We start from the raw sequence: 18119 nt of genomic DNA, 5'->3' as shown, positions 1-18119 counted from the left end.
CTGGGGAATGTATTTCAGCTCCGGCTGAGGGACCCAGTGAGAACAGCTTATCTCCTGCCAATGGTTCTCCATACACAGACAGACAGAAAGACACACACACACACACACACACACACACTGATCTCCACCAGCAGCCAGGGCTCCCCACCAATCATTCCTTTCACCCCTCAGCCCCGCATCCCTGGCTCTATAATTCTGCAAGGGAGCCTGAAGGAGCCACTGGCTTCACCGGCCCCAGCTTCGCCAGAATGAAGGGCAGGAGACTGTGGGGAGATGCAGCCCACCCTCGCCCTGGACAGCCTCACAGTCCCTGCTCCCTCAGCTCCCGAGAAGGTGAGGGAGTGAGCCAGGCAGGGTGTCGGTGCTTCAAGCAGATTAGGGCATCCCTCAGGGCTGAGCCCTCCCAGCACCCCCGAGGCCACTGTGCCAGTGGGCAACGCCAGGGGCCATGGCTGTATGGGGAACTGGAGGAAGCCAGGAGGGGGGGCGAGAACTCACTGTAGCCTCTGAATGCCCCAGAAGGAGGTGGGTGGCTTGATCTGGAGAAAGCCTCTTACGTCTCCTGCCTGCTGCCCCTGGCACATTAAGCCACACATGCACACGCACGTGTACACACGCACACACTCCTCTCGGCATCCTAGAGCCCAGATATGACTTGGGAGATAGAAGTGTGAGAGAAGGGTGTATTCAATGGCAGGTAGAGCTTAGAGCGACGCTTCACCTCTGACCACTGGTTTCTGCCTCTAAAAACTGACCAGTTAGGGCCAGGTAACCTCTAAGCCCATTACCTGTGACCTTCCATGATTCCAAGCTGGGCTGCCTGTTTGCTCTGTGGTCTGGGGACTTCTCTTGCCCTCTCTAGGCCTCAGGTTTCTTTTCTAACAAATTATTATATTTGATCTAAGTTCCCTCCTGGCTCTGACAATGCCAGTGCAGTTTTGAACTTCATGGGAGCTTATAAATGCCATGCAGATGTGTCCTTGCTTCTCCTGAGCCCACAGGATAATATAGGAGAATGAGAAAGATCCAGCTGAAAAGTCCTTTGACGTGACTTTTAACCTCAGCCTTGGCACCTAATTGCTGTGTGACCTTGACCTTACCTTCTCTGGTCTCAGTCTCTTCCTGCACAAACTCCTTGAGATTCAAGTGCCTCTGGGTCAGTTAAGGCCACTGTATCACAGCTGAGCTCACTTCTTACCACACCCTCAAGCTCCAACTCCTGGCATTCTCTGTGTCTGGAATACATGGCCTTATTCCAGAAAGGAGAGTAAAGCCAGGTCTTGTGATGGCACAGACCTTCAGCTTGCCTTGTGGGCTTATGTATTTTGCTAGAGATAAACTGACCTCCCCAGAGGTCCCCTGCATTTTACTGGAACACCAGAACCCAGCTCCCTCCCCAAGTCTACCCTCCGGATGTCCCTCTCAGTGATGGGATAAGTGCCTTCATTTAGAGTTTCACATAGGAAAAGCCTCAGGGCTAAGGAAATATTCATGTTCAGGTCAGAGGCCTCAGCTTCTGAATCTTCCTGATAAGAGATTATGTTACAACAAGCTGAAATAAGGTTAGACAATGAGAAGAACTTCCCAACAAAGGATTAGACATTGAGCAAACAGCAGTGGGGTTGCCTGGGCTCATGTGGGTATGGGCTTGCTGAGAGGCAGAAAGATGAGGTAGATCATGGTTTCTAGCACAGTCCCTCAGTTTCTGGTTCCCCCAAACCAGGAGGGTCCACAGAGCTCTCCTGCGGCTGGGACTGAAAGGAGCCACCTGCTAGTGGAGGGAGGTACCAACCAGTGGAAATGAACAACCTCATGGAAATGTGGATGAACAGTGTGTTGGGGTGAGGGGGAGCAAACGAGCATTAGCAGATGGGAAGCTGGACCCTCACATGAACGTCTGGGTTGCCCCAAGCAAGCCTTTCCCCTGCTCTGGTTCTCTGTCTTCTCTAAGGTTCCTTCTGGCCATACTCAGAGCCGCCAGAGCACCCCACCCAACCCGAGCTAGACTGCTGGCAGGGTAGAGTGAGGTGGGGAGAAGAACAGCTGTTCACATCCATCTAAATCCTTTCATTTCAAGAAACGCCAACTGATCCTTAGGTGGGGATTTGTGGTAAAGACTGCTCATGACCTATCCAACTTCCATTCTCCCCTTCTATCTAAATAAACCCTGATATTCTCTTAGGTGAGAATATGTCCATCTAAAAGGCTACATTTATCAGCCTCCCTTCATCTGAGAATGGCCAGTAAGGGACTTCCCAGGTAATCCAGTGGTTGAGAATCCACCTTCCAATGCAGGGGACACGGGTTGGATCCCCGGTCAGGGAACTAAGATCCCACGTTCCGCAGGGCAACTGGAGCCCGCACGTCGCAACTACAGAGCCCTCACGCCACAACTAGAGAGAAGCCTGCGTGCCACAACGAAAGATCCCATGTGACACAACTAAGACCCGACTAAGCCAAAAAAAAAAAAAAAAAAAAAGCATGGCCAGTAAGATGTAAGCAGACATCATTGGGAGAGGGCTTCTGGAAAAGCTGACTCAACTGATAAACGACTCAGCCTTTTAGGTGTTCCTCCCTTCTTCCTGCCTGGAATGTGTCACGATGGCTGAGCCCCAGCAGCCCCTCAGTGACGTTAAGGCAAAGTGCTCTAAGGCAGGGGTTCCCAAACTTTGCTGCACATCTGAATCATCTCGGGATCTTTCTTTTTAAAAAAAAAAAAAAATGCTGATCCCTGGTTCTCACTCCCAGACATTCTGACTTAGTTGATGTGAGGTATGACCAAAGCATCACAAATTTTAAACACCCCCGGGTAATTCTCATATGCAGCAAGGTTTGAGAAGCACCACTGTGAGGAGATCAGAACAGCAAGAGGAAGGGAGCCTGGATCTCTAGTGACCAAGGAACCACCAGAGCAGCCGTGGATAGCCTACTTCTAGACTTAAGAAAGTCACTTTAATTTGTTGGAGACTCTGTAGTCAGGTCTTTGGTTCTGGCAACAGAATGTGATTCCTAACTGCTATAGGACTGAGGGTCCTGGTGCTGCTCCCATCAGCAACCCATTCTCCACAGCACAGTCTAGGGGAAAAAAAAAAAATAGGTCAGATCCTGCCCTCAGGAATTTCACACAGGGGGCAGTAGGCAAGTACCAGACTTGGTATCGGGCAGGCTTGAGTTCAAATCCTGACTCCACTACCTGCTAACTTCAGGGGCTTCGGCAAGTCCCTCCAGCTGAGCCTCAGCTTCGCCATCTGGAAAATGAGGACGCTGGAAAAGCCTGCATTCTCCCGCACCACTGCGAGCTCCTTGGGGGCAGGTATCCTTCAGCCCTCCCTGCAGTCACAGCGCCCACCTCCCTTCCAGACACTTAGCAACTGCTCATTAAACATTTGCTCGGTTTACATTTGAATTGAATTGCTACGATGGGGCCCCGCTCTGAAATTTTCATTTTCTCTAAACCAAAAAGAGAAGAGAATAAACAAAAGGGCCACATTTCAAAAAGGTAACAGAATTTACCTATTGAAAATCAATGAAAACAACATTTCTGGAGCAGTTTCTTTCGGTCTCTTTAGGTTCAGGTCTGGAAATTCCCTGGCTAGAAGCAGAGTGAGAGAGGCTACTCTCCCAAGCTCCTGACCTTTCCAGTTAGACTACTAAACTAGAAAGTCCCCTGGCTCATAATTTAAAAAATGGTAAGTGCGTTTTTTTAAAGACCCGAGGGTCTAGATGAGCATGGTTGAAACAAAGCTTGGGCAGTGACCTGGAAAACCCAGAAATGCCCTCAGAAAGCCCAAGGGAAGAAAGCATCTGTTTGGGCCTGACTCATTCAGATGCACTGTCTACACCAGCTGTGCCTGAGAATCAACTGGAGAGCTTCTGACCACAGCTGCCTTGATGCCACCTGCAGAGTTTCTGATTCAGGAGGTCTGGGGGTGGAGTCAGGCATCTGTTCTTGAAAAAGCTCTCCAGGTGGCTCTGACATGCCCGCCGGGCTGAGAAACACTTCTCTACACAGCTCCCAACCCTCCAGATAATCAAAGTCAATCCCTGCTGAGTTTCTGGGACTGGAAAGGAACCAAGAAGAGCCTGGGGTGGAATCTCCAAAGCTGGCCAAGCAGTGGCCTCACGCCGGCCCTCATCTCTCTCTCTCTCTCTCTCTCTCTCTCTCTCTCTCACACACACACACACACACACACACTGAGGTCACCCACCCCTGCAGCCCCAGCTTCCCACAGGCAGAAGGCCCGGCCTGGGTAGGGGAACTGCGGTTCCAGCCCTCCCTGGCCTGCGACATTTCTCAAAAGCGCAGCCTGCACCTCCTGCTTCCATACACCACCCACACCCAGGGCTCCCTACCATCTGCCCGCCATCTCCTCTGCTCTCATGAAGCAAAGTCCACATAGATTGCCTTAGAGTTTACGAAGTGCTATCAGTCTCGGCTCCTCTGTAATCCCAAGAGGTGGGAGCGCCTGAACCAGCCTTCCAGACAAGGACACTGAGCTCAGAGAGGTGAGGCTCCTGGGCCAGGCTCTCTCAGAGGCAGCAAGCTGACCACTGACCCTCCCACCCAAGTCTTCCCATTTGAGCCCAGTCCTCTTCCCTGTCTGCCTTGCTGTTCAAAGAGCAATCTGTGGGCTAGCAGCGTCAGCATCACCCAGGAGTTTGTTGGAAATGCACAATCTCTGCTCAGCTCCAGACCCACTGAGTCAGAATTTGCATTTTCACAAAATCCCCAGGGGACTCCTTGGGAAGTCCCCTTGAGAAGGAGCCCCGCTCTGTGCTGCAGCCGCATCCCCACCAACCTCCCAGTCCCCAGATGGCCCTTACTCTGTCTCCTCCCCCACCTCAGATGGCCCTTCCTCCCATGGACTCCATCCCTTCCCTGCCTTTCTGGTCCCTGTCCCCTCCTGGGTCTCCTCCTACCTCCCTGATGCCACCTGCTCTGTCTCCTCTTTCTCCTCCCACCCCCAGGGCATTGGTCTCAGCCCAGTCTCCTCTCTCACTCTACTCTCTCTTCCTTGGCAATTTTATCCCACCTCGTGGTCTCACCTCACATCATTGTGTAGACATAAATCCAGATGTGCAAGTCCACCACTCAGAACAGATCTCTCCCCTGAGCACCGCCACTCATGTCCATCAACATCTCTCCCAGACATCCCAGCACCAGAATCCCATGAAGTTCAAAACTGCACTGGCATTGTCATTCAAATAAAACTATTCACCTTGCTAAGTGCCAAGAACAGTGCTCAGGGCTTTCCAGGTATGGCTTATTGCATGCTTATCACAAACTCATCTGACAAGCAGAAGAGCCACGGCTTTGAAAGCAGATGTAATTTCTCGGGCTCTCACAGCTGGTTCAAACACGGGTTCCTTACCCAGAAGTCCAGGCATTTAATTGCTTCACTCCACTGCCCCAGACCTGTCTGACTTCCCATGGCCTTCACTCCATCTCATTGCCATTGTGTGCCAAGCCTCCCAACACCAAACTTCAGAGCCGTTTTCAGCTCCCATCCCTTGCCCAAGCTCTGAAATACTGTCAGGACCCAATGATTGTACAGTCTCACTTCTCGCCTTTTGTAACAGTCTCTGACTGGATCCTTCCTCCATCCCCAACCTCCTACAGTCTATGCTCTACATGGCAGCCAGAGGGATTCTATTAAAAAGGTGTCAGTTCATGTCTGTCCTCTGCTCAAAACCCTCCCATGGCCCCCACCTCTCTCAGGATAAAATCCAAACTCCTGGGCTTCCCTGGTGGCGCAGTGGTTGAGAATTTGCCTGCCAATGCAGGGGACACGGGTTCAAGCCCTGGTCCGGGAAGGTCCCACATGCCGCGGAGCAACTAAGCCCATGCGCCACAACTACTGAGCCTGCGCTCTAGAGCTCACGAGCCACAACTACTGAGCCTACGTGCCACAACTACTGAAGCCTGCGCGCCTAGAGCCCGTGCTCCACAACAAGAGAAGCCACTGCAATGAGAAGCCTGCGCACCACAACAAAGAGTAGCCCCCGCTCGCCGCAGCTAGAGAAAGCCCGTGCGCAGCAACGAAGACCCAACGCAGCCAAAAATAAATTAATTAAATAAATTAATTAATTTAAAAAAATCCAAAGTCCTTACTTAGCCTTCAAGGCTGCAAACAACCTGCCCGCATTAACTCTCTAACCCCACCTCCTACTCCCTTCCCCATGGCTCACTCTGCTCCAGCCATACTGGACTCCTCGTTGTTACTAAGTAGTCCAGGCATGTTTCTACCCCAGGGCCTTTGCACTGGCTATTCTCCTGCCTGGATCACACTTCCTGCAGACATCCACGGGGCTTCCTCCCTCCTCCCTCGGGCATCTTCAGGTCTCTGCTCTGGTGGCACATACTCAAGGAGCACTTCTACCCCCAACTAATGGGTATGAACTTGAACCACAGCCTACCACACCTTGTCCCCTTAGCTGCTTTACCCTTATTTTATAAAATTCATCACCATAGAATGCATTACTTATTCACTGACTTGTTTACTGCCTGTTTCCCCTCAACTTGAACTTAAACTCTAGGAGAATAAGAGCATGTTTATTTCATCAAACATCTCAAGTGCCACTTACAGAGGCTTCACTTACATGTTTGTTGGTTGGCTGCAGTTCTTGTACCCACTCCCTCCTGTCCATTCTCACAGTCACCACCCTGGATCAAGCTCTCATTACGACTTCCCCAGACAACTTCTGGATCTCATGACCAGTCTCCCTCCGCCTGACCGCAGCCTCTTCAAACACACAGCTGCACGGCTACCCAGCCTGATATGAGGTACCTGGCCTCATATCAACCCATTCCCCTGCTCAACACCCTCACAAACCCAAGATTCCAGCCTACTCCCCACAAGCACAGGCTTTATAATCAGCAAATCTGGGTTCAAGCCCAGCTCTGCCCCTTGGACAAGTAACTTCATCCTTCTGAGCCCTCAGTTTACTCATTGGTAAAATGGGCTGATGAGTGACTCTCTCTTAAGGGATTATGGTAAGGATTAAAGAAGACAATACATATTCCTTATCTCAGCCTGGGCAGCAAATGTTAGCAGTTTTTATTATTATTCCTTTACTGTTCCAACTCTAACCGCCCTGACTCCCTTTCAACCTACGCTCCAGCCCAAATCAACGACTCACAACTCCCCCCACACACCCAGGTTCTTTACGCTCCATGCCTTTGCCATAATGAGTCCTCCACCTGGGATGCCCTTCTCACTCCTTACTTCTATGCCCTTCTCCTCTACTTCTGGTTCAAATGCCCCCTCCTCTACCAGGCCTTGGAAGTAATTTCCTCCCTCTTCAAATTCCCACAGCCCTTTATCTGCCCTTGTCACACGGCATTTATCAAGATCGTCCAGGAACCACCATCGTGTATGTGATTCCTCTCCCCTTCTCCTTGAGAGCTTCTTATTTATCTCAGTAGCCCTGTCAATGCTCAGAACAGGGCCTTGCTCAAGGGAAGTGCTCAGTAAATATTTAATGAATGGCAAGAGGGACACCATACTGTTTTCCAGCCCCCAAATCAGAAGATCCACTGGGATCGAGTCTACAAGCCACTTCTTACCAGCTGTGTAACCTTAAGCAAGTTCTTAAACTCTTAGAACCTTGGTTTTCCCATCTGTTAAATAGGGACAATAGGACCCCCTGTTCTGACCTCTCAGAATGTTACGGAATCAAAGGAGGTAGACACATGAAAATGCTTGGCAATGCACGTGGTACTTACACACCTATAAGATATGGTCGTCATAACCAACGATTCTCCCCTAAAAAGTTCATTCCTATTTGCCCAAAAAGATGCCTGAAAGAATCATCATCGAATGCAAGGCAGGATGTCAAGTGAGTTTTACTTTCTTCCTTATACTTTTATGTTTACTCTGATTGTTTTTGCAGAGAACACGTGTTACTCATAGACTTGGGAAAAGGGAGATTGCGTTGCTTAAGAAAAAAGATTCATTCCTTTGGGTTAAGCATTGCTTTTGCCTTCCATATCAGCATTTAAATGCAATAGGGGCCCCTTAACACCTAGTATCAGCCATCAGCAGATGTGTGCCTGCAAAGCAGGGTCTCTGACTATGGGCAGGAAGATGCAGAAGAGGGGCCATACCCAGGTTCACAAAGAGGCAGCTCTGCCGAGGCACAGGCCCTTGCTCTGCACACAACCCAGCCAGGCCCCACCAGAGAGCTCTCCTCCAGCCTAGGGTTCAGGAAGTGTGGCTTTGGCCACAGGCGAATGCCCTGGGACACTGGGGTGGGGACACAGGAGGCGGAGGGCGGCCTGGGGCTTCAGAAGGCCCTAAGGAGCTCCCGTGGGCCCCAGGCTAAGCTCATCCTACTGGGAGTCTTGAGGCCAAGGGAGCCCAGGAAAGGCAAGAAGCAATGTGACAGCCAAGCCCTCCCCCTGCTGGCCATTTCTGGAGTGGCAGTGCCAGCAGCACAGGGCAGGGTCCCCAGACACACACCCTCACACCTGGAGCCTAGTCAGGTTCAGGTGTCCAGAGGCATGTCAGAGCTGGGGAGCGCTCTTCCAGCACTGAGTGGCCCAAGGTCCCATCTCCCAGGCCCCCTGTTTTTGCCAGGTGGGGCATCTCCTGGCCCATCCTCCCTGAGTCCAGCCACAAGGAGATGAAAGGGAGGAGTGGGGGAGAGGAAGGCAGATGAAGGGGAGGGGGGAGGGTGTGGGGGAGAGGAGGGTCCTCACACTGCTGCCTCTGTCTCACTCCTCCCAGGCCCACCTGCGCCTCCTGGGCAGCGGGAGAAGCCATGGCTGCTACCACTGCCCGGATTTCCACTCCCGCCCCCAGGTATTGATTTCCTGCATCATTCATTTGTTGGCCTTGGCAGCTGTGATTAGCTCCCTCCATTCTCCCTATGGAGCCCTCACCCGTCCCTCCATGTTCCAGCAAAGCAGAGCTAATACCAGGCTCTAATCGAGGCTTTGTCACCCTGGCCCCAGCAGCTCACAGCCAGGCCTGGCCAATTACAAGTAGGCTCTTGGCATGTCCCCAGCCCGCCTCTCGAGGGTGCCTTCCTGGCTAGCAAACTCATCCTCTCTAACCACCCCCAGCCCCATTCCCCAGAGCCCCCTTCCAGGCAGGAAGCACAGGTTTGCAGCCTGCAGTGTACGATGGGACATCATGGGGCTCTTGACCTGAAGGAGGACTCTCTGGCCCGACGTCAGGCCTGGGAGCCCTCAGACTAGCACAGGGGTCAACTTAAGCTCGGTGGGGCAGGGGTGCAGATGATGCTGACAAAGCAAACAAAACAGCCTGGATTTGTGGGCGCAAGGCCCTCTTTCTCCCTCATGTAGTTTCTATAACTGAGAAGGAAGAAGGGACAGAGGCAGGGATCTTCCTGAGGACATTTAGAAACCCCCAAGCCTTCTGCTTGCCCTGGGAGGCAAGAGTTTTCTGATGCGATGCCTTCCTTCTCCAGGGGACAGCCAGTTTCAAGGCATGGGGTAGAAATGGCAGTGAAAAATCCCAAGGGTGCCCACACTCAGATCAACACCCAGAAGACGGCACTGGGAGACACACTTCCTGAAATTCTCTCTCTGCACCCCTCAGAGGAGGGAAAAAAACCTGACTTGGTGATAATTCTGTAAGCTATGTTGCTCCTGTCAAATTATTCAACATCTGTCTTCATGTTCCCACAAAAATTAGCATAGGATAGTAGTTTCTGATGACACCTTTGGTGAAATATTTTGACTTCCACCAGTAAGTTGCAAACAACCTGTCTTAAGGATAATGTCAATTTGCACTCCTGCATATTAAATAATCCAGGGGTTTGTTGTGTTTTTGTAAAGGAGAGGAGTCCCACTGACCTGCCCCTGGCTGGAAGTCCAGCAGCTATGGAAGGAAGAGAGGAAGCCAGGATGGAGGAGGGGGTGTTTTCTGATGCTATCCACACATAGATTATTCCTCCTCCATCACCTAGCTACTGTCTTTGCCCCAGAACTAGGCGTCTGGGGCCAGCCCACCCCCCTGGCTTGCCAGAAAGCAGATTACAGGATCCACTGGGAGCACAACAAACTGGGCCAGGAGATTGGGAGGTAGGAGGGAAGAGGGGACAGGCTCCAAATGGACCATCTGGTCCAGTACTCAGCTCCTGTAGCATCTGTGCCCCCAAGAAGAGCAAAACAACCTGACCAGACTGACAGCGCCTCCCCAGCCCTATTGTAGACAGCGGACCTCAGAGACGACAAGAGCACACTCAGAGGGAAGCCAGGCATAGGGCTCCAGGCACCTGCCTCCCACCAGCCTCATCAGAGACCCACAGCCCAGGCCAGATCCTGATGGGTTTATCCTACACAGCCTGCTCTTCCTCCCTCTCCTCAATTCAGCTTCCATGTCAATCTGCCCCTCCCTCAGCCACACAGGCTGGGGTTCCCTCCCTCCGGCACACTTCTTCTTTTGTGCCTTGAGTAAAACCTGCCTCCCTTCTCACTGCCAGGGAAGCTGAGGTCCCCTCCGGCTGCCGGCCTAGGACTCCATGACTCTCCCTAAGCAGAGACTCTCAGAGAGACCCCACTACGCTGCTGGAAACCATCCTAGACAGAGTTCTTGGAGAGAAAGAATTTCAAGAAGCATTTCCTCAACTTCCCCCCAACAATGGCCCTTCATTCGTGCAACAAGTACTTGCCAGCTCCTGCTGTGTGCCGGGCACCGTGCTAGGTGCTGACATACAATGATGGGCATGAGTGGCCATCCCTCACCCCTACACTCTACTCTTTCTCAAACTGCTTCATCTGCTTTGGGGGGCGGGTGGAGCAGAAGAACTAGCTCACCATATGATTTCTTTTTTTTTTTTTAAGAACTAATATTTTTTTAATTAATTTATTTATTTTTGGCTGCGTTGGGTTTTCGTTGCTGCTCGCGGGCTTTCTCTAGTTGCGGTGAGTGGGGCTACTCTTCATTGCGGTGCACGGGCTTCTCATTGCGGTGGCTTCTCTTGTTGTGGACATGGGCTCTAGGTACGCGGGCTTCAGTAGTTGTGGCTCGCGGGCTCTAGAACGCAGGCTCAGTAGTTGTGGTGCACGGGCGTAGTTGCTCCGTGGCATGTGGGATCTTCCGGGACCAGGGCTCAAACCCGTGTACCCTGCATTGGCAGGCGGATTCTTAACCACTGCGCCACCAGGGAAGCCCCTCCCATACTATTTCTTTAACCCAGACCCGGTGATACCATAGTTCTCCCTTCTGCTATATCTGGCCAAAGCTTCTAGCATCACAAGGAACTCGGCAGCCTCTTGTGGTCCTCCTCCTCACTAGATCCTCCACTCTCCATCCACCTCGATTAAGACTTCTCACCCTGCAGTTCCCCTGAGGCCTTCCTTGGAGTCATGCTCTCAAAGGGCAAGTGGAAAGAATGTCACCCAAGAGCTCCGGGTTGGCCCCAGTGCACAGCAACACACCTTGATGTGCTCTGAGTGAGAGCAGCTGGGACCCAGGCACACGAGGGAGTGGAGAAAATACAGAGAAAGGGGGACTTACAAGCCAACGGCTAAATCCTGGCCCCAAAGTACTCTGAATCAGGGTCCACAGAAACTACTGCCCCACCCCCTGCCTTCATTGCTGAGGTTTCCAGGCTAGGCTCAGGGGAGCCTCTTCAAGATGGGTCCCATGTAGCCCCGATAAGGTTGAAGAAACTGGAGGGGATAGAGAAGAGGAATGGCCAGGAGATGGGCCTGCCAGATCTGCCCAAGGGCACTCAGAGGGAGGAGCAGGGTGGAGGATAGCAGCAGAGGCGGAGGGCTCCCCATCGCTCTCCAGAGCCCCTGGGGTGTGGTGAGAAGGCAAAGACCTCAGCAGGTCCCTCCTTAGGCCACCTCTTAAGGAGACAGTGAAGCTGTAGGGAAACCTTGAGGAGAAAAAAGAAAGAGGACCCCCCAGTACACCCTGATGTCTTCCCCTACCCTGGGGAGGCCAAGGCCCTTGGAAGACGCTCAGTGGCCTCCTCTCCACAATGCAGCCTCTCTCAGTCCCTGCTGCATTCTTCCTCCTTCTTTCCCTTTCTTTCCTGGCCTATGTAAAGAGCCAGGCAGTAAGAGACACACAAACTAATTAAGAAGCAGAGTTTGGCCAGATGCCTGGGCCAGCCTCCCCAGGGAATTAAGCCCAAGCCAGCTAGCTGTGTAGAGCCAGGAGGATGTCACCTCCCAGATACCCCCAGGACATCCCTCCCTCTTGCCGGGCTCAGGGAGACAGGCCAGGCATCCCCAGAAGGAAGCATTTAGCATCTGCACTTGAGGCTGGCAGCTGAGGGACAATGCCTCTGCCCCCGCCCCCTCAACAGAATAGGTCAAACCCTCTCCCGATCTAAAGGTGAATAATTAGGTCCTCAACCCTAGAGAAAGAAGGAAAGAGAATCTTCCTCACTCCAGCTACACATCATTAAAAAAGTGACCTATACAGACCACCCTGCAGTTAGAAGAAGGTAAAGTAAGGGCCACCGGGCCCCAAAGACTTTTTGTGCTGTGGGTCAGGGCATTGCTGGCTGCCAGAACTCAGAGAGAAAGTCCCTGAGAGGAATGAGCCCTCGTCCTCCTGAACGGATGATGCCCACTCCCGGGATCTTTCTCCCGGAAAACCCACGAGGGAGAAGGAAAAAGGGGTAACCAGAGTTCCCTTGGCGCCTGAGAGTGTGGGTGCGGACGCGGGAGCAAAGCTGCGTGGCAGGAGGCAGAGTTTCGACACGTAGCCTGATGGGTGCGTGCAGTGTTTGCTTTTCTGGGGACTGTGGCTGAATGTGTGCGCGCAGGCAGAAGGAAGGTGGGGCTGGGGTTTTGTAACTGGGAACCGGGGACAGGAAGAACTAACTGGCTCAGGAGAGGTCCGAAAAGGGATTCTGGGGTCTTGGGAGCCGGATCTAGGGGATGCCTGCATCCGCTTGGGCTGTCAAGAAGCGAAGCAGCGAAGCCCAGCGAGAGCCGGGAAGGCGAGCCGGCCGCCGGGCCGCGGTACTGACAGCCGGCTCGCTCGCCAGCCGGGCGCAACTCCTCATCGTGCATCGCTCGGCTTCCACTCCGGAGGCCGAGCCCAGGGTGGGATGAGGCTTCGGTGCAAGTCGTTTTCCCAGCCCCCGGTGTGCGGTCTGTCAGGGTCTCCCGAGCCAACTGGGTGCTCTCAAGGGTTCCGATTCACTCCCGCCCCTGGCAGGGTTTGGGAAAGTGGGTACTACCTCCCCCTGGCATCCCTGGCTTCACGCCAGACCCTACAACCTGTCTCCGTGCTCTGAAGCAGCTAGCTCGATCTCCTCGCTCTCTGGAAAAGGGCGGGGACCCGGGCATCCACTCCAGAGTCCGAGCCGGGGTACCCACCAAACCCGGGCAGCGCGCACTTTGCGCCTTTTGCAAAGTTTCCGCGCGGTGCTAAGCCGGCATGGAGCGGGACGCGGGCTCTTACCGTAGACTCCTTGTCCCTGGCAGTGTAAGGGGATCAGCGCCAGAAGTAGAAGGCAGGTCACCTCCATCTTCACGGCCCGTGCTTCATCCCCGCGAGGCGGCACAGCCCGAGAGGCGGTGGGGGGCGCCTCCGCCGGGGCCCTGCGATGCCCCTTGCGTCTTCCCCTTCCCCGAGAGGCGACGGAGGGGGCGGCGGCGGCGGCGGCGACGGAAATCAGGAGGCTGAGGAGTCGGCGGTGGCGGCGGCAGCGACCTGGGTTTCTCCTCCGGCGGGGCCGCTGCCCGCGTGGGAACGCAGGGGGCGCTGGCCCGGCCCCGGGTGCCTCGGCGCGCCCGGCGCAGCAGCCAGCGCCCCGGCCCGAGAAGTCCGGCCGCCGAGCCTCTCCGGGTTCCCAGGGATGTCCGCTCGGGGTTCTGGGCGCCAGGGACCCCTTTGCGGAGGTGAAGGCGCTTCGATCCAACAGGCCACCGACGACTGACAAACTTGTCGTTTCCCCGCCCAGGGGACGCCCCTCCGCGGAGCTGGGGCGGGGAGGCCGGGGCTCCGCTGGGGTTAATCCGCTGTCTCCAGTTCTGCGGCTGGTGCTGGGGGCTCAATGGCCCGACCCAAGGGGGCCGGGCCGGGCGTCCTCTCGGAGGCGAAAAGCCCCGGCTCTGGCCCTCCTGAGCAGGGGAGAAGCGCGGGCTAGGCTCCGCGGAGGGGCGAGAGTCACGGGTCCACGGGTCCGCGAAGTTAGCCGAGCCACCGAGGAACCCCGGGGAGGAATCGCGCCCCAGCGCCCCACGGGAATCAGGAGAGCAATTCCATCCAAGAGAGACCCCAGAACGCGGGGAAAGAAGGAAAGTTTGAGTCGTTTGAAAAATATTCGCGCTCTCGCCAAGGCCTGGGCTGCGGCGCGGAAGTCGCTCGCCGCCTCTGCTCGCCTCGCTCCGCTCCCGCCGTCTGGCCGTGGCGGTGGCGCTCCCGGGCTCGGCGCTCTCGGGAGAGCCGGGATGCGCCGCGACCCAAGTTGGTCGTCCCCGTCCCCGCCCCCGCCCGGCGGCCTCCGCCGGCGGGGGCCCAGAGCAGGAGGGGCCGGGCCGGGCTGCCGGGCGCGGCTGCAGCTGGGCTCCGGGCCGCGAGAGCGCTCCGCTCGCTCGGCAACTTGGGCTTCGCTGTGCTGCTTTTTCCCCGCTCCGAGCTTTTCATTCCGCGCTCCCCCCGCCTCCCCCTCTCCTCCCTCCTCCTCGCGTCTTCTCGTTCGGTCTCTCGCTCTCCCACCCTTTGTCGCTCGCTCTCCTGTTTGATTCCCCTCCAGTTAAAAAAAAGGAGCCAATTAAAGGCAGCGCAGCTCGCCGGGTCCAGCCTCTGTCCAATTTCCTCGCCTCCCCCAGGACCAATTAGAGAAAACAAAACAGGGCTGGGGGAAGCAGACTGCCTTTCTCTCTCTCTCTCCCTCTCTCCCTCTCTTTCTCTCTCTCTCCCCCCTCCCCTCCCTCTCTCTCCCCCTCCCCTCCCCCTCTCTGCACCCACCCTCTCTCCCTCTCTCCGCCCCCCCATCCCCCCAGCAGGAAAATGTCAGAAAGCAGAAATGGATCCATCTATCCCGAGGACAGAGGCGAAGAGACGTGGGTTTCGGCGCGGGCTCTGCAGCGCGCTCGCACACTCGCTCTTCGCCCGCCCTTGCACACCCAGACCGGCTGCCCGAGCCGGGTGCACCGATCCCAGTACTCTCGCTGGGCAAGCACGGCCGTTCGCCCCAGGGACTCTAGCCTAGCCTGCGGGGCACTGCCCACTTTGTAAATGTTTTGTACTTCTGGGGGGGCGGGACTGAAGCGGGGGTCGAAGGGAAAGGCCGGGGGCCGGGGCGCCCGCGGCTCTTGGGGTCCTGCAAGCTCGCGAGCCGGTCGCCTGCTGTGGGTCTGCAGGGTTGTCTGCGCGGCCCTGGAGTCCCTCCGCCCCTGGCCGAGCCCCGCCCCTTTCTAGGCAGCCTCGGCCTCTCCCGGCGTCCGGCTTGGGGGCCACCGCCGGAGCAGCTGGCTGAGCCCGGGGCGAAAAGGGTGCGATCAGAGCTCCTGCCCTTGCCTCGGCCCGCAGGTTTGTCCGCAGGACCCCGCAGCCAGAGCTTCCCCAGGCCACCTTCCATTATCCCCAGCTCGCCCCTCTCTCCGTCCAGCCTCCCCTCAAGACCTCAGGCGCCCCAGGGGCGCCCTCTCTTTCAGCAGCCAAGCCAGGGTCCAGCTCCACCTGCGGGGTCCCGCACTCCCGGACTCCGCTACCTCAGACCGGCCCTCCGAGAGCAGGGATGGGGAGAGTGCTCCTCCCAAACGCCGGCAGGGAGAGGTAAAGGCTAGGAAGCAAGGCGGGCGGCCTCCCCCGCACCTCCGATCGCTTTCCTCTACCCAGGTCTTGCTAATCTCACCTGCTCCACCTGTCGCCGTTATTTATCTCGGCGTGTGCGCAAGGATTGTATTAGGGCTGCCCGTGGGAGCGCGGAAAACCGCAGCAACTAACAAGCGGGGAGATTACAAACCCTCCTCCCCCACCCCCCGGAACTGCGTAATATCTTGGTTGTGATGGTGGTCCACGACTCTAAGCATTTGTCAAAACTCAAAGACTGTATACCAAAAAAGACTTTATTTTTCAGTACTCAAATTAAACCAAAATTAAAAAAAAAAAAAAGCCACCCCTTTCCCAGGCGCATGTCCTGCTGGTTCCCTCCTCTCCTGACCCTCCAGGGGCTAACCCTCACAGGAGCACGTGCCCCCAGCTTCGGAGGTGGGGTGGCAGGAATGGGAGGTGTCTAGAGAAATTCCAGGCAGCATGGGGGGGTCGTGCCATCAGGTAACATCTCAGCTTCCTTCTGTCCATCTCGGAAAGTCCGAGACCATCGGAAGAATCTTTTTTTTAAAATTTATTTTATTGGAGTATAGGTGATTTACAATGTTGTGTTAATTTCTGCTGTACAGCAAACTGATTCAGTTATACATATAACATCTTACGGAAAAACCTGAATGAACTTTCTGGCCAACCCAATACATACATTCTTTTTCATATTCTTTTATCGGAAGAATCTTATTCTGCAGCCCACCCTCCACTTGATCTCTCCTCTTTCAACCCTTCCTTTTTTTCCTCTCCTTCCTTACCTGTGGGTCCAAGGCTGAATAAGGTGAACCAGATCCAACTTAGTTTTGGGCACCCAGCAGATGCCAACTGAAGATTTGTTAAATGAATGAGTGATTCCCATCATAGGCCAGATACCACAGACCTAGGATACCCTCAATGACACCATCTTTTCTACGCAAATTAAAACAAAATTTAAAAAATTTCACTCCCCACTACCGCCCCCCCAAACCAAAGAGAAAAGTCCATTTTCTGCCTCACAGAGATACAGAGCTATCAGGCTCTGTATCTTCCCACCAACCTCCCCCACCCAGTCTGAAAAGGAAGTGGCACCAATTGAGGGTGTGATGGTGAGTAGCTTCTTTTATTGTCATCTTTCTCCCATTATTCAAAAATCGTCACCTCCTCCAGGAAGCTCTCAGGGAGTGATCACAGTGATTCCCACCCTCCTTGGCTTTGCCCATTTTGAGTTGAATGAGCACTTGTCCATGTCATTGGAAACGGCCTTCCTATTTTTCAATTAGCTAGTCCAACCCCAAATAGTTAATTGATCCTCTTTGGCTTTGGGGTGCATTACTGGTGAACAAGGAACCCCACTGACTCAGCTGACAGTCACTTGAATTTACCATCTCTGAATACCTACACTGGCCTAGAGAGAGAAGAGTTGCGATGCGGGAGGGATAAAAGGGAGGGGGAGCAGAGAACCAAATTCTAGCCAGGCTGGGATTGAACATTTGCTGTAGCTAATCCACTTGTGAATACTCTGCAGCTAATTGTATGCAGTGTAAATACCTTGACAGCCTGCTTGCGCGTGCCTGTAAATTCAGTCATCTCCTCCAGTAGGTGTGCCTTGCCTGTTGCCTCTGACAGAGCCCTGAGTCTGACAATGGGAGGCAGCCTGGAGAAGGAAAAGAGCACTTTGGGAGCCATCTGTCCTGAGCTCCAGTCTTAACCTCTCTAGGCCTCAGGTTCCCCAGCTGTAAAGTGAGTAGGGTCCCTATTTCAGAGAGTGGTTGAGAGAAGCGAGTAATAATAGTAATAGCTGACACCACATGCCAGGCACTGTTCTAAGCCCTTCACGTGTATTAACTATTTAATCCTCATAACAACTATGTGAGATAGGTCCGTTATTCTCATAGAATAACATAGAAAGATTCAGTGATTCACGCAGCTGCTAAGTGGCTGAAGTGGGCTCTGCGGCCTTGCTCTTTCCCACTGTTCGGTACAGAAGAGACGTAAGGGCCTAGGTATTTAGTAAATATTTTCACAAGAAGTGTTCCTATTCTCTTCTCGAATAGAGAACAGTCCTCTGGGCCCCAAATTGGGCTCTTGGGGGGTGGGGGATGAGAGCTAGACCACTGGACCTGAGGCATCCATGAAGCGGACCACTGGGCACAGGCTGTCTGGAGGCTCGATGGTCAGCACCCAACTGCCAACTCTTGGGTTCCACCCATGATATTCTAAGAAAAACCCCATTATTTTGCCCTAGAGAAAGCCCAGCCTGCCACCTCCAGGAAGACTAAGTAACTAGCTGCTGAGTGGGGGGGTACGTGAGAGGCCAGGGAACCAGGAGCGCCAGATCTCAGCCAAGCGGTGCAGCTTCGGGCTTTTGTTGTG

At 54.4% G+C, this 18119-nt stretch overlaps 1 protein-coding gene across 2 annotated transcripts in view; it reads right to left on the bottom strand.

Moving 5' to 3' along the window:
* MDGA1 (MAM domain containing glycosylphosphatidylinositol anchor 1) overlaps window positions 1-13467 on the bottom strand; it is a gene marked incomplete at its 5' end in the record, with an annotated part of 52870 nt that extends 39403 nt beyond the window's left edge. For both annotated transcript variants that reach the window (XM_082664044.1, XM_082664045.1), the window contains one exon: window positions 13401-13467. In XM_082664044.1, coding sequence (XP_082520170.1) covers window positions 13401-13467 — 67 coding nt within the window. The remainder of the gene's footprint in view (window positions 1-13400) is intronic.
* Between the last annotated feature and the right edge of the window lie 4652 nt (window positions 13468-18119).

The sequence above is a fragment of the Grampus griseus genome (genome assembly GCF_964374135.1).
Source record: "Grampus griseus genome assembly, chromosome: 10".
Classification (NCBI taxonomy): Eukaryota; Metazoa; Chordata; class Mammalia; order Artiodactyla; family Delphinidae; genus Grampus; species Grampus griseus.
The sequence above is the reverse complement of the archived record's forward strand: the minus strand, read 5'-3'. Positions and strand labels throughout refer to the sequence as shown.